The 14972-nt window shown below is 45.8% G+C and overlaps 1 protein-coding gene across 1 annotated transcript in view; it reads left to right on the top strand.

The window, feature by feature from the left end:
- ank1b (ankyrin 1, erythrocytic b) overlaps positions 1-14972 on the top strand; it is a gene marked incomplete at both ends in the record, with an annotated part of 75304 nt that overhangs the window by 43327 nt on the left and 17005 nt on the right. The window contains 17 exons of the mRNA XM_079734593.1: positions 260-457; positions 777-875; positions 1005-1103; positions 3379-3576; positions 4101-4199; positions 4683-4781; positions 5521-5619; positions 6757-6849; positions 7334-7406; positions 7577-7597; positions 9065-9188; positions 9764-9827; positions 10258-10370; positions 11596-11820; positions 12471-12625; positions 13352-13563; positions 14729-14933. Of these exons, the coding sequence (XP_079590719.1) occupies positions 260-457; positions 777-875; positions 1005-1103; positions 3379-3576; positions 4101-4199; positions 4683-4781; positions 5521-5619; positions 6757-6849; positions 7334-7406; positions 7577-7597; positions 9065-9188; positions 9764-9827; positions 10258-10370; positions 11596-11820; positions 12471-12625; positions 13352-13563; positions 14729-14933 (2176 nt within the window). The remainder of the gene's footprint in view (positions 1-259; positions 458-776; positions 876-1004; positions 1104-3378; positions 3577-4100; positions 4200-4682; positions 4782-5520; positions 5620-6756; positions 6850-7333; positions 7407-7576; positions 7598-9064; positions 9189-9763; positions 9828-10257; positions 10371-11595; positions 11821-12470; positions 12626-13351; positions 13564-14728; positions 14934-14972) is intronic.

Here is a 14972-nt window from a genome sequence, read left to right on the forward strand (position 1 = left end):
TTTGTATTGGATGCTGTCTCTGATTGGATGTTGTTTCTAATGAGATGATGTCCATAATTGGATGTTCTTTCTAATTGGAATGTGTCTATGATTGGATGTTGTTTCTAGTTGGATGATGTTTCTGTTTGGTTGCCTCACGATACAAAAGCTCATAGCCCCACCCTCCGCTTTCCTCCCCCTGTGTGTGTGTGTGTGTGTGTGTGTGTGTGTGTGTGTGTGTGTGTGCGTCTGTGTGTGTGCGTGCGTTCATGTGTCGCAGGACGACCAGACCCCCCTGCACTGTGCGGCTCGCATGGGCCACAAAGAACTGGTGAAGCTGCTGCTGGAGAACAAGGCCAACCCGGACTCCACCACAACTGCCGGCCACACCCCCTTACACATCGCCGCCCGCGAGGGACACGCCCACACCATCCGCATCCTGCTGGATGGCTCCGCCGAGCAGACCAAGATGACCAAGGTACGGGGAGGTATCACTGCTGCCCCAGGAGCGTCAATACCAGACACACTTCCCTTTGCTTACCTCTACCTTACCTGAGCATGAATGCGGTTGCTAGGCAAATATGGTTGCTATGGGAATCCAGGGTCAGACACGACTTGTTTGTGTGTCTGGTGTGTGTGTCTGTGTGTATGTGTCTTACGTTTTTATGTGTGTGTGTGTGTGTCTGATGTGTGTGTGTATGTGTGCATGTCTAACGTGTATGTGTGTATATGTGTGTGTCTGACGTGATTGTATGTGTGTGTGTTTCTAACGTGTCTGTGTGTGTGTGTGTGAGCAGAAAGGCTTCACCCCCCTCCATGTGGCGTCCAAATATGGAAAGGTGGATGTAGCAGAGCTCCTGCTGGAGCGAGGTGCAAATCCCAACGCAGCTGGAAAGGTGAGAGAACCCCCTGCAGTCATGCACACACATGCACATACAAACACACACATGCACGCACACACGTGCACACACACAGACAAACACACAAACTTATCTTCTATGTGTGTGTGTCTGTGTGTGTACCAGAACGGCCTGGCCCCCCTACATGTGGCCGTCCATCATAACAACCTGGATGTTGTTAAACTGCTGGTCAGCAAGGGAGGATCAGCACACAGCACCGCACGGGTGAGACACACACACACACACACACACACACACACATACACATCCCCATCAGACAGACACGCACAAATACAAATCAGACACACAAACACGCGCGCGCGCACACACACACACACACACACACACACACACACACACACACACACACACACACACACACACACACACACATCAGACAGACTCGCACACACAAATACACATACATATCAGACATTTATTTGAAAGATTCATAAATGAGGGCCAAATAGCAAGGAATATTGCTATTTAATATATATATAATATAATAAATTAGAGTAAAAAACACTATCAGCTGTTGCAGAGATGGGAATAAGCATATTAAATATTATAAAAAGGAAGTGTTGAAAAGCCGTTGAATATCAGAATTGAATTGGTGACAGGCACAAAATGTGAATTAATCCACTGACATTTACTTTTTGATCAATTTACCTCTTTTTTTGTGACTGTTCATCCTTGTCTCTCTGTCTGGTTATCACTCTCTGAATGCTGATCTCTATATCTGTCTGTCTCCCTCTCTGGCTACCTGTCTCTCTATCTTTCTGTACATCACTCCTACTGCTCGTCTCTCTCTCTCTCTCTCTCTCTCTCTCTCTCTCTCTGCCTGTCTCTCTACCTTTCTGTCTGTCTTACTCTCTCTCTATCTGTCTGTCTCTATCTATGTCTGCCTGCCCATTTGCCCGTTTCTCTCTCTCTCTCTCTCTCTCTCTCTCTCTCTCTCTCTCTCTCTCTCTCTCTCTCTCTCTCTCTTTCTATCTCTTTATCTGTTTGTCTCTCTCTCTCTCTCTCTTTCTATCTCTTTATCTGTTTGTCTCTCTTTCTCTCTCTCTCTCTCTCTCTCTCTCTCTCTTTCTCTCTCTTTCTATCTCTTCATCTGTTTGTCTCTCTCTCTCTGTATATCTATCTGTCTGTCTCTTTGTCCCTCTCTCTCTGTATGCCTGTCTCTCTCTCTGCCTGCCTGTCTCTCTCTATTCTTATAAATGTTTAAGTATCTTTTACTTTAGTTTTTTGAGTCTTTTTTTTATCCTATTTTTAACTTATCACTTATGTCCCTGCTTGTTTATATATTGTGTTATATTGTATATATTAGTAATGCGCGATATAAACGATATACGATCTAAACGATAAAAAAATGGCCTACGATAGAGATTTTAATTCTATCGCTCTATCGCGATAATGCATGTTGATGACGCAAAATACAATGTTTAATTTTTGGTTTGGTGCGGTTCCATTTCACATTGCAATTTTTGCAACAGTGCCAGAATTTGTCAACAAACCCGCATGTGTGCAAAGAACATTAAATCATTGGACAAAAAGGTCCGGGGGGGGGAAGCACCGGTGAAAGTAAACAATCATGGATATCCAGCGTGATAAACATTGATCTGCGGAGCGATCCAACTCCTTCTCCCTCATCCTGACTCGGAATGTGTTAAATGCATCGGCATTTTTAAGTTATGTTTTCCAGCATACTTTTTACTTTCTTTTGTCGGACCGTCGGGTGGTGGCTCAACATGGAGCAAAGAGGAGACGGAATGTCTTTTGGATATCGGACCCAAATATCCAATAGACGTTCCGTCTCCTCTTTGCTCCATGTTGAGCAACGTCTCCGAGACCACCTCTCCGGCTGGGTCAACCTCCTTTTGATCGATAAAAAATATCACGTAATCGACAAAAATCGTAACAATCAATGATCGATCATCAATTAATCATGCCCATCCCTAATTGTCAGTGTCTGTTCCTTATCTAAAAAGACACCAGTTTTTCCTGTTCTCTGCATCTTGGGTGGCATTTAAGAACCAATGACTTAAACTAAGTGTAGTGCCTTTTAGAATGGTTTGCACTTAAGGAAAGAAACCCAATACTAATTTTATTTATCTGCAACATTATGTTGAATGATTACAGTGTTTCACAATAAATGTTCTCGAAATGACATGCTATATTTCTCTTTTTTTTTAAATACATTTAGCAGTTTGGCTTTCCTTAGAGTCTATGTAACCTGTTCTGAAACGGTTATTTTATGATTTTATATCGTGATATATATCGTTATCGCAAGATGCTTCAATGTATATCGCAATATGGATTTTAGGCCATATCGCCCATCCCTAGTATATATGATAGTCACTGTTTGTTCATTGTTTATGTTCTTAATGTATGCACCTTATTCACCAAGACAAATTCCTTGTTGGTGTAAAACCCTTCTTGGCGATAAAATCCTTTCTGGTTCTGATTCTGATTGTGATTCTCTGCGTCTCTGTCCCTGCAGAACGGCTACACGCCCCTGCACATCGCGGCCAAGCAGAACCAGATGGAGGTGGCCAGCTGCCTGCTGCAGAGCGGGGCGTCGGCCAACGCCGAGTCCCTGCAGGGGGTCACACCGCTGCACCTGGCCGCCCAGGAGGGCCGGCCTGACATGGCCGCGCTGCTCATCTCCAAGCAGGCCAACGTCAACCTGGGGAACAAGGTGCCGCCGGGGAAGAGGAGTACCGCCAGCTTAGGAGCTTAGCTTAGTCACTTTGTAGTTCAGTGCTGATTGCTTTGTTTGTAGTTTTTTTGTGCAGAGGTTAAGTAGTTTAGTTTAGTAGTTCAGTAGTCTCAATAGTTTGGTAGTTAAGTTTAGTAGTTCAGTAGTCTAATTGTTTGGCAGTTTAGTTTAGCAGTTCAGTCTTCTAATCATATTATATATATATATTATATCTTATAAACATTAAACTAAAGCCTGTTAAATGTAGAATGAGGAGTAGTTCATAGTGTCGTTCAGTTCATTTCTGTTCTTTAGTTGTTTTGTATTGTAGTAGTTTAGTAGTTCAGTAGTCTTACAGTTTCGTGTAGTCGCATAAACTCCAAAACAGATTAAATCAAATGATTTACAAAGGTTCCTCTGTTTTTTTAAACTGCAACACAGTGCGTCCCCTCCCTCCTACCCTGTGCCCCCCCTCCCTGTAACCCTGTGCCCCCCCTCCCTGTAACCCCCACCTCTCGTTCCAGAACGGCCTCACTCCTCTTCACCTGGTGGCTCAGGAGGGTCATGTGGGCATCGCCGACACGCTGGTGAAGCAGGGAGCCTCCGTCTACGCCGCCTCAAGGGTAACTCCACACACACAGACCCTCTACAGACCCTGGTGTTCATTGCTTGAGGTTACCAAAAGTATCCTCGGCTCACCGTTGACAGGTCAGTCAGATCTGGATTCAGATGAGAGAGAATTTGATGCTTACATATTGATTGAGTAGAATACGGATGCTGCTAGACGGTGGCTTGACGTTGAAAGGAATTGGTAAGGTGTTTTTAATTAGAAAACATTTTGTGTCGACTACATCAAATGATGATCTCCCGCTGTGTTTATGCAATTTTACACGTGCTCAAACACGGTGGAAGATGCTGATAATGAGGAAATAATGAGGCCGTTATCTAACAAACAAACAACTGTCATTTCTCTTTCGCTCTCTCTCTATCTGTGTGTGTGTCTCTCTCTCTCTCTCTCTCTCTCTCTCTCTCTCTCTCTCTCTCTCTCTCTCTCTCTCTCTCTCTCTCTCTCTCTCTCTCTCTCTCTCTCTGTCTCTCTCACTCAGATGGGCTACACTCCCCTCCATGTGGCCTGTCATTACGGCAACATCAAGATGGTGAAGTTTCTGCTGCTGCAGCAGGCACATGTCAATAGCAAGACACGGGTATGCTGTCTGTCTGTCTATATATCTGTGTATGAAATTAGTTGATCTATCAATCTATCTATCTATTAGTGTCCGTCTGTATCTATTTATATACATCTATATATCTGTATCTATGGATCTATATCCATCTATATATCTACATATGTATATCTATACATCTGTATATACTGTATCTATATGTATCTCTATACCTCTCTATATATGTATGGGTATCTATCTATCTCTATATAACTCTATGTCCCTCTTTGTATCTCTATCCAGGTGGGCTACACGCCCCTGCCCCAGGCTGTATTGTATATATATATATATATATATATATATATATATATATATATATATATATATATATATATATATATATATATATATATATATATATATATATCTCTATATAACTCTATGTCCCTCTTTGTATCTCTATCCAGGTGGGCTACACGCCCCTGCCCCAGGCTGTATTGTATATATATATATATGTGTATCTACCTATCTCTATATAACTCTATGTCCCTCTTTGTATCTCTATCCAGGTGGGCTACACGCCCCTGCCCCAGGCTGTATTGTATATATATATATGTGTATCTATCTATCTCTATATAACTCTATGTCCCTCTTTGTATCTCTATCCAGGTGGGCTACACGCCCCTGCCCCAGGCTGTATTGTATATATATATATATATATATATATGTGTATCTATCTATCTCTATATAACTCTATGTCCCTCTTTGTATCTCTATCCAGGTGGGCTACACGCCCCTACACCAGGCCGCCCAGCAGGGTCACACAGACATCGTCAGCTTGCTCCTGAAACACGGGGCCCCCCCCAACGAGATCACCACGGTGAGCCCCCCGGGCTGAGCCCCCTCTCATAGTCCTAAAGGCTCTGCCCCTTCAGACTTCTTTTTGGGGTGGGGGTTTCAGGCACACGTTTCCAGTCTTTATCTTATATTCAACATAGATACCGAAAGTACTATCGACATATAATCCTGGTTCAGTGATTATTAACTTGCAAACACCTCCTGCCGTGGGTCACGACAAGTGATGATGTCCTTCCATAACTACCTTCCCTCGCATATGAACTCCTGCGGGGTGAGTCTCAATGGCGTGTGTGGCGTGTGTGCCCTGTCACTGTGCCCGTGCTCAAGCTATTTGAGCTTTCATTATGGCGTAATTGTTATAATCTCAACCTGGAGGATGATTGTTTCCTTTGACAGTGGCCCCCCTTATTGTCTGCTCCTTTGCCCCTATGATATTGAGCAATGTCACATTCGTCTTAAGATGAAAAAATACTGACTTGGATATTCTCTTGCATCACAGTGCAAAGTAAAGGGCAGACTGTGTTCAACTACTTTATAATAGTGTCATAAAGGTGTAATAGTGAAAGAATAATGTATGCTATAACGAGAAAATGTTACGAAAAATGAATAATATACGTAATATTAAAATATTGTTTATAAGTGTGTAATGTACTACTGAGGTGATTGAAGGGAGATATTTGTAGACATATATAAAGGCAGAAATAACGAGGAGAATAGAAAACTTCACTTCCCAAATGAAAATGTTTACAATGTTTACTTTGGGAACATGTAATGGATAAAGGAATCTTAATTGAGAAATGCCATGTGATGGTGGTGTTGATGGCGTGTTATTTATGTAGTTTACTTGACATTAGCATCTTAAGTCTGCTCTAGCCCTAATTGGCTATTAACCACAAACACAAACTCAGGCCGGCAGTGGTGAACAGTAAAATGTGGAGGTTTCCAAACGAAAACATGCAAGATGGAGGCCACTGTAGAAATACTAACATTTAAACCCCCCGCTGAATCGGACATAGTGCCTGACTCCCCCCTTCAGTTTTGTGTTTTCAGACCACACTCTGTACCGTCCCTCCCTGCTGGAGCCCTGCTCTATTATAACACAGGATGGTCGCTGGATCCCAGATTATATTTAACGTGCCTCCATTTTCGGCCCGTCTAGAACGGGACGTCTCCCCTGGGCATTGCCAAGCGCCTGGGGTACATCTCTGTTATCGACGTGCTCAAATTGGTCACCGAGGAGTCAGTTTCTGCGGTGAGCAGCAAATAGATCGGCACGCTTGCACGCACACTCACACACACATACATACGTACACACACACACACACGCACACACGCATGCACAAACACACACACACATGCTAGTTGATTAGCATGCCCACATGGATGAACAACGCAATACACACATGCACACACACACACACACACACATGCTGGTAGATTAGCATGCACACATGGATGAACAACGCGGACACAAACACACATAAGGGTTCACACGCATGGCTTGCAGCGTAACAACCTAGAGACTGGGACCAGGACTCCACTGATACGACACACAAACAACACTACTTCTTCCAGCATCCAGCTGGGTTTGTGAGTGGCTGTCAACTTTTGACAAGGACTAAAAGAAGATTTGTTGTTTCCTTTTCTTATCTCTCCCATCCGGTCTCTCTCTCTCTCTCTCTCTCTCTCTCTCTCTCTCTTTCTCTGCTTCGCTTATCGATATTTCCTCACGGAAGATCACGACTGAGAAGCATCGAATGAGTTTCCCTGAGACTGTGGATGAGATTTTGGATGTTTCGGAGGACGAAGGTATAAGACTCTTTTGTTGCATTTTTTGTTATATAACGTTGACAACATAATCCTTTAGTTGAGATGATGATGCTGCTCTGTGGGGTTGTGAAGACTCGCATTGCAAGGTAGAAAGAATAATGCATGACCAAGCTTCTTAACTACCTCTTTTTCCCCACTTTGCTTCGTAGGGGTTGCCCAGCTTACCTTAGGTAGGACCGCTGTCTCTGTTCTGCCTGTCCGACACCTAAAGTGTACTTTGTGGCTTCATTGTGGATTTGCGCTGACTCTCAACGTCACTAACTGTGTGGAAAAAAATCATTTACCTCAGACTCCAACGTCCAGCTCTGTTGTATTGTTGTTCTTGGTTTTCGATTCAGTTTTCTCTCTATCTCTTTCTCACTCTCTCGCTCTGTCTCTCTGTTTCTGTGTGTCTGTGTATCTCTTTCTCTCTCTCTCTCTCTCTCTCTCTCTCTCTCTCTCTCTCTCTCTCTCTCTCTCTCTCTCTCTCTCTCTCTCTCTCTCTCCCTCTGTCTCTCTCTCTTTCTCTCTCTCTCCCTTCACTTGTTTACAACGTAGCGTGGTATCAATGTGTCCGTTTATTATACCGTTGGCATGTCTGTCTGAGTGTTGGTGTTTTGTTTTTAAAAGGCCTCAATTTCTGCGGGGGGGGGGGCATTATTGTGGTGCTGATCGCGTTGCAGTGCCTTTTCAAACAATGTTGTGCTCGTGCTCATTGTGGTGGATGTAGTGCGTTGCTAATTGGGAAATAATTGAACGACACACCATGTTGCTCAGCAGCTGAGACTGTCTTCAGTGCAAAGGTACGCACACACATATGCACACGGGAAATGGCACTCTTTCCACGTACCATTGAGGCGCAATTCAATCTAATGAAATATAAACGCACATAGGAATCAAAAGCTCGTAGCCTTCAGCCTCTGCTCACACTTCAGGGATTCTAAATAAGTAAATGGGATCATAATCAGCTGCCAATTTCTACATTAACAATTTAAATTGCAGTCTTACTTCAGTATAATTATTTTTTAGGAAAGCAATCAGGCTCCAAAATGAACACATGCCACCAGCAAATGAGTTTTCCATGTGACTCTTTGGCAGGCAAAGAAACTCTGTGTTATATATTAAAAACAGCAGCTTGGCTGGTCGATTTCTCCGCTCTGGCAGGTAAAAAAACAAATTTTACATGCACATTTTGGACCCTGAAAGTATTACTTTTCCACCATTTTGTGCAAGACTTAAACAGAGGATTTTCTCTGATGCATAAGCTTCCATAACCCCATCATGTGTTACATCCTCCGCTGTCGTGATTACTAAAAAACCTGTCGTACTCTGGTGGTGTTGCCAGGCGGGGTCTAACCTAACACTGTCTCAACAATCGCCTGTGTCCAAACCTCTACTTCTTCTCACTACGTCTCCGTCAGCTCTTGATGATGTGGTTGTGTCTTTGTGGCTGTTGTTATTGATGGTGTTGTCAATGGTTGTGTTGATCTTTTGCTTGGACCACCAAAAAAACCACTTGCAGCAGCTTTTGTGATGCTCAGGTCCTTCTTCGTGGGACTAAAGAATTGGTACACAAATATCCTGAAGATAGAAACTCCGACTCATTGCTGTGTTTCGTTCTTGTACCTCATCTCGACGCGTCGGTTGGTCGTTGCTAGGCGATGAGCTGCTGGGCATGGATGGGGGTCGCTACCTAAAGCTGGACGACTTCAAGGACCAGGACGACGACTTCCTTTCCCCCAAGAGGACGATGCGGGACTTCGAGAGCGGCATGGGAACCACGTGAGTGATCCGGTTGAACGAGGAGATCGGAAAAAATGTCTTGATTCTATTGTTGACGGTGATCGGTTTTTCTGGGAGATTTGGAGATTTTCAGCTTAAGTGGAGATTTTAAGCTTTAAAATGAGTTACTAAGCTTTCTGAGCCAAAGTGCACACAAGCATCTAGAATCCAGATGAAATCAGGTGATGTTACAGATATGTTTAAAGTGACGTCTCGAAGAACTTCATGCTAATTTAGTTCTGTTATCTATCGCCGGGAGGGGAGCAATTACTGCTTATTGCCTAAGAGAACGAAACGGAAATCGTAGAGATTTCCCGCACAGAGATTTTCGATCATCTTCAAATGAGGTACAACTGAAAATGAGAGCGTATGACCTAATCAACCTAAATGTTTTTCTGAGACGGATCGACACTACAAAACATATAGGATTGTATGAAAAAGTATGCAATTATCTGTCCTGAGATGAGGCGAGCTCTTTTACCAGGGTTAAACATGGCATGGGGAAGGATAAAAATGGAATCATCTAAATCTGTTATATGTCTCTCTCTCTCTCTCTCTCTCTCTCTCCCCCCAAGGCCCTACTCCCCAGCCATTCCCCGGATCCCGTGTGTGTCTCCAGAGACGGTGCTCTTAGACCAGGTAACTGCCGCCGCCAGCGGTTTAATCATGGGGAGAAGCCCTTCGTTTGCCCGCTGGTTTCCATCCTATGAATATTCACCCCTATTTGGCCTGTCCTTGACGTTAAAACCACCATGAACGTTGTTCACATACTATCCATCACGTGGTGTACATCCACCCACAATCACTCAATACCCAGGGGATTTTTCTCTTTCCTCTCTTAATTATCTAGGCAGGCAAAACCACAACAACAACAACAGCAAAAGAAAGAAAATAACCTGTTGAAATCAGCCGCAACATTGATACTGATTAAAACATCAACCTTTTGAATTTGCATGCACTTCAATCAACCTTGCCCTTTTCAGGGGTTTCAGTCGCATTGAACGAAAAGCGTCTGCTAATAAATCGAATGTCATGTAATCAACCAAATGGCTTTCGGTGTGTTCTCCAGCACACGCCCATCCCCCTTCCCAAGGAGTACGACGACGACTCCCTGATCCCCAGCAGCCCGGCCACGGAGACCTCCGACAACGTCAGCCCGGTGGCCAGCCCCATCCACACTGGGTGAGACCGCCTGTCTGTGGCTCTGTCTGTCTGTCGGTCTGCATATCCCTCTTCAACTTTTGTTGAGGGTTAATGTCAGAATATCCGTGTTTGTAAGCTGTTATCTAAGTTATTATGGTCATCTTTGGCGCTGTTAGAGGTGGGAAAACTTTAGGAGCTGTTAATATAGTTGGCAAGGCACGGTAACTTTATTTATACAGCACTTTTAATACACGAGGCAGACTCCAATTGCTTCATTGAAACATATCTCATATTAGTTGACGTTAATATGAGAATATCATTAGTTGCTAGCTATTATATTAGACGCTCATACTAGAATATTATTTGCCCCAAGCTATTATGGTGGATATTAATATGAAAATATCAGTAGTTGTTAGATATTATGTAAGACGTTAATGGGCCTGATTCAACATCCATCTGTGTTTAGAAGAAAGATGACTGCTAGGAGATAAGGCCCATAGCAGACTGGTAGTAGTTGTTAGATATTATATTAGACGTTAATTACAGCAGGGTAGATATTCATATTAGAGTAAAGTTACATTTTCTATTTTTTTAATGTTTTCCCTGCGCGGCCCCGTCATTAAGGGAACAGGCCGCACCTGAGCTGGCCAGCTGTTATAATTTCGGACCACAGGGGTTCTCCGCTCTTACGTTGGAGCTCAATGTGTCAACCCCTTTCAGTGGTGGTCTCCTTGTTGTCTGGGAAAGATGAGCTGAGATCTTTGTATCGTACTTTTTGTGGGATTTTGTTTTTGGTAAGTTTCAATCTGTCTTGACCTTTTGACAGACCTAGTGAGATCCTTATGGATTCATGTTTTGGATTTGTCGATTTTCGTATTTGCAAAACCGAAACGTGACATAAGCTACTAATTTACCCACAATGTTGGGATAGTAGTTGCTTTTTCGCTATTATATTACACATTAATACTAAAATATAAATAGTATATTTTCAGTATTCATCCAAGTAATAATAAATTTTATTTTCTTAAATGTTAATATGAAAATATAAGAAGCTCATAGACATTATTAAACGTTGTTAGCCATTACTTAGACGTGTAAATATCAATATAAGTCGCGTTAGCTATTCTATTAGCCGCTAATACGAGAACCTTGGCAGTTATCATAGGAAGTGAACGTGACATTAACAGCTGAACCTGTGTGTGTGTGTGTGTGTGTGTGTGTGTGTGTGTGTGTGTGCGCGCGTGCGTGTGTGTTCCCCCCTCAGCTTCCTGGTGAGCTTCATGGTGGACGCGCGCGGCGGCTCCATGCGCGGCAGCCGCCACCACGGCCTGCGCGTCATCATCCCGCCGCGCACCTGCGCCGCGCCCACGCGCATCACCTGCCGCCTGGTGAAGCCCCAGAAGCTGAGCACGCCCCCCCCCCTGGTGGAGGGCGAGGGGCTGGCCAGCCGCATCATCTCCCTGGGGCCATCCAGCATGCAGTTCCTGGGGTCAGTGGGTCGACAGGCGTCGGGGGTCCTAGTGGCGGTCCGATGTAAGCGCCGATGGATTAAGCGCCCCGGGATTCGTTTAATTTTAATCTGAATTGCAATTTTTGGTCGCTGCCGTTAGCTTATCGTGAAAGGTCGCAATTTTTGCGTTCAACGAAGAAATAGGAAATCTGATTTTGTGCAGAACATGATACACATTCGAGACGACAGTTTGTTCATTATTGTTGCTAGGCCTAGTTTCACTTTGCACAGCCATATAATTGCCAACGTCAATTTTGTCCCTTCTTTTAAACTTCGTTGAAATGTAGTGATCACAGTGACACCTGGTGGACAGTTTTTTAAGTGACATTAAGTGCTATTTGGACAAGGCGGCAATTTAATAAAATAATAACTATTTCACTTGACTCCGCATCCAGTAATGGCGTGTAGGCGATGATGAATCATTAAAAGTCATTATGATTCTCTAGTATAAAACACACTTTTCACTTAATGCGTTGTCGTAGGAGAAACAAAGATGTCACTCAGGATGCTAATTATTGGTCTTACCGACACAGGCGGCAATCATAACACAAAATTCACCGGGTCTGACCCATAATCAGTGTTATGAGACGTGTTGTGCGTTGATGTGACGTGTGCGTGTGCGTCCGCAGGCCGGTCATCGTGGAGATCCCCCACTTCGCGGCGCTGGGCCGCGGCGACCGCGAGCTGGTGGTGCTGCGCAGCGAGAACGGCTCGGTCTGGAAAGAGCACCGCAACCGCTACGGCGACGAGGTGCTGGAAACCATCCTGAACGGCATGGATGAAGGTGAGTGAAGACCGCCCCCTGCCCCCCCCCCCCAGATCAGTCAGGGTTAATCCCTGAGGTGTCGCTTGAGGGCGCGACAAGGACGCCTGCAAAAGCGAGAGTCGTGTCAGCAGAAATATGGAGGCATGACCCCACCTCCGCACCACCCACCGGCCTTCATCACACCCACACACACACACACACACACACACACACACACACACAAGAGCCGGCTCATTGACGAGGAGTCACTGAGATTACGCGCAGGAGGGCCAAGTCATTACGGAGGCTGTAGGAGGGCCGTGCTGAACTCATTAGCAGGGGCGTCTCTGGCCCGGCCCCAGAGCGGGGCGGCTGGTAATGCGTGCTCTGACTGGGATCAATCTAATCCCAGCGCCACTCATTTATCCTGCCGGTGATACATCCTTACATGAATTAACCTTGCCTTTTTGTACGCTCACTTCAACATTGATTGATTCTTGCTTTTATTTTTAGTGTCTCGATGACATATTCCAAATTGTCTCGCAACGTTTTTGTCTTTCCTAGTTTAGTTGTTAGGGTTAACGGCCTCATCGGACACGGATATATTGTAACTGTGATACAAATAACCATGAAAGTCGGACGGTATAACACTGAAGCTGAAAGGGTGAACATATGCAAAGAGGTTCACACGTTCCTTCATACCAGCCCCATCTCTCTTCCTCTCTCCTCCCTGACCCCCTCCCCCCTCTCTCTCTCTCTCCCCAGATCTGGAGAGCTTGGACGAGCTGGAGAAGAAGAGGATCCGTCGCATCATCTCCACCGACTTCCCGCTCTACTTTGCGGTGGTGTCCCGCGTCCAGCAGGAGAGCGACCTGATTGGCCCGGAGGGCGGCCGGCTGACCAGTAAGCTGGTCCCCCACGTGGAGGCCATCTTCCCCGAGACGGCCGTCACCAAGAGGGTCCGCCTGGGCCTGCAGGTAGGAAGGGAGGGAGGGAGGGCTGAGGGAGGGAGAGAGGGCAAGAGGGAGGGAGGGATGGAGGGCAGAGGGAGGGAGGGAGAGGCTGATGGAGGGACGGGGTAGGGAGGGAGGGGTGAGGGAGGGAGTGGCTAGGGAGGAAGAGAGGGCGAGAGGGAGGAAGGGGAGGAGGGAGGGAAGGATGTAGGGAGGGAAGGAGGGAGACTGATGTCACCAAGAGAGTACGCCTGGGCCTGCAGGCGATGTCAGAGGGGAAGATTATAAGGAGGGGATGAGAGTCTGGAAGGAAAAGAGAAAGGAAGGATGGGGCGGGATGAGGAGAGAGAGGAAGAAGGAATGGAGGGGCTGGGAGTGAGGAGGGAAGGAAAGAATGAAGTAGGAAGGACAAGGAGAGCGAGAGGTCTCTGAAGCCCTGAGGGGTTAGAAGGAGAGGGCACAATCAATAAACACATTAACATTGATAAACAGATGCAAAGTTTGATTTTCCTATTCTTTTAAATGACCTCGTACCCTTGGCTGTCATCATCTTCAGCCATCAACACGTTCACATCTCGTTTGAAACGTGTAATTTCTAAATGCTTCTTCAAAAAACACAGATTGTTCATGCAACCAGATACACACTACATGCTTCCCTCCTCCTCACATACACGGCACAATGATGCTTCTCGATTTTACACATCTTGTTTTTCATTTTAAGTTTGCAACATTGACATTTATCAACGTTGTTTGTCACGGCTTACTTTGTGGCGGCTTGCACGTGTCCGATTATTTTGCTTTTGATTTGCCTTTATGGTTCTCTTTTCCTTTGATCCAGCCATCCACCCCACCTCACTTTGCTGGTTTTAAGTAGTGAGCCACACCGCTCCAGACGCTGCACTGTTCTGAGTTGGGTCGGGGGGGAAATATCACTGGGTTTGCATGCGTGAGTACGACTGCGAGCTTGCCGTCACCTGTGTGGCCTTCCTCTGTCCTCCTCCCCCTCTTGCTCTGATGTTCTGTCTGCCCACGTCTGGCCCGTCATCCATCCCCTTCTCCAACCCACTCCTCAACTCACCTCCGAAATGTTCCTCCTCCCCCCACCCTCTCCTCTCCACATGTCATCCCATTAACCTCCATGTTCCCTGAACCGTTGTCCTTGACACCCCGCGCCCCTCCCCACTCCCAGGCCCAGCCGATCCCCGACGAGATGCTGACACGGCAGCTGGGCAACCAGGCCACCTTCAGCCCCGTGGTCACCGTGGAGCCGCGCCGCCGCAAGTTCCACCGGCCCATCGGGCTGCGCATCCCGCTGCCGCCCTCCTGGAAGGACCTCCGGGGGGACGCCGGCGAGGGGGACACGGCCAGCCTGCGGCTCCTCTGCAGCGTCATCGGTGAGCGGCCCAATCAGAGCAGAGCGACCCTGACGAACC

This window comes from Pollachius pollachius, assembly GCF_949987615.1.
Source record: "Pollachius pollachius genome assembly, chromosome: 4".
NCBI classification, from domain to species: Eukaryota; Metazoa; Chordata; class Actinopteri; order Gadiformes; family Gadidae; genus Pollachius; species Pollachius pollachius.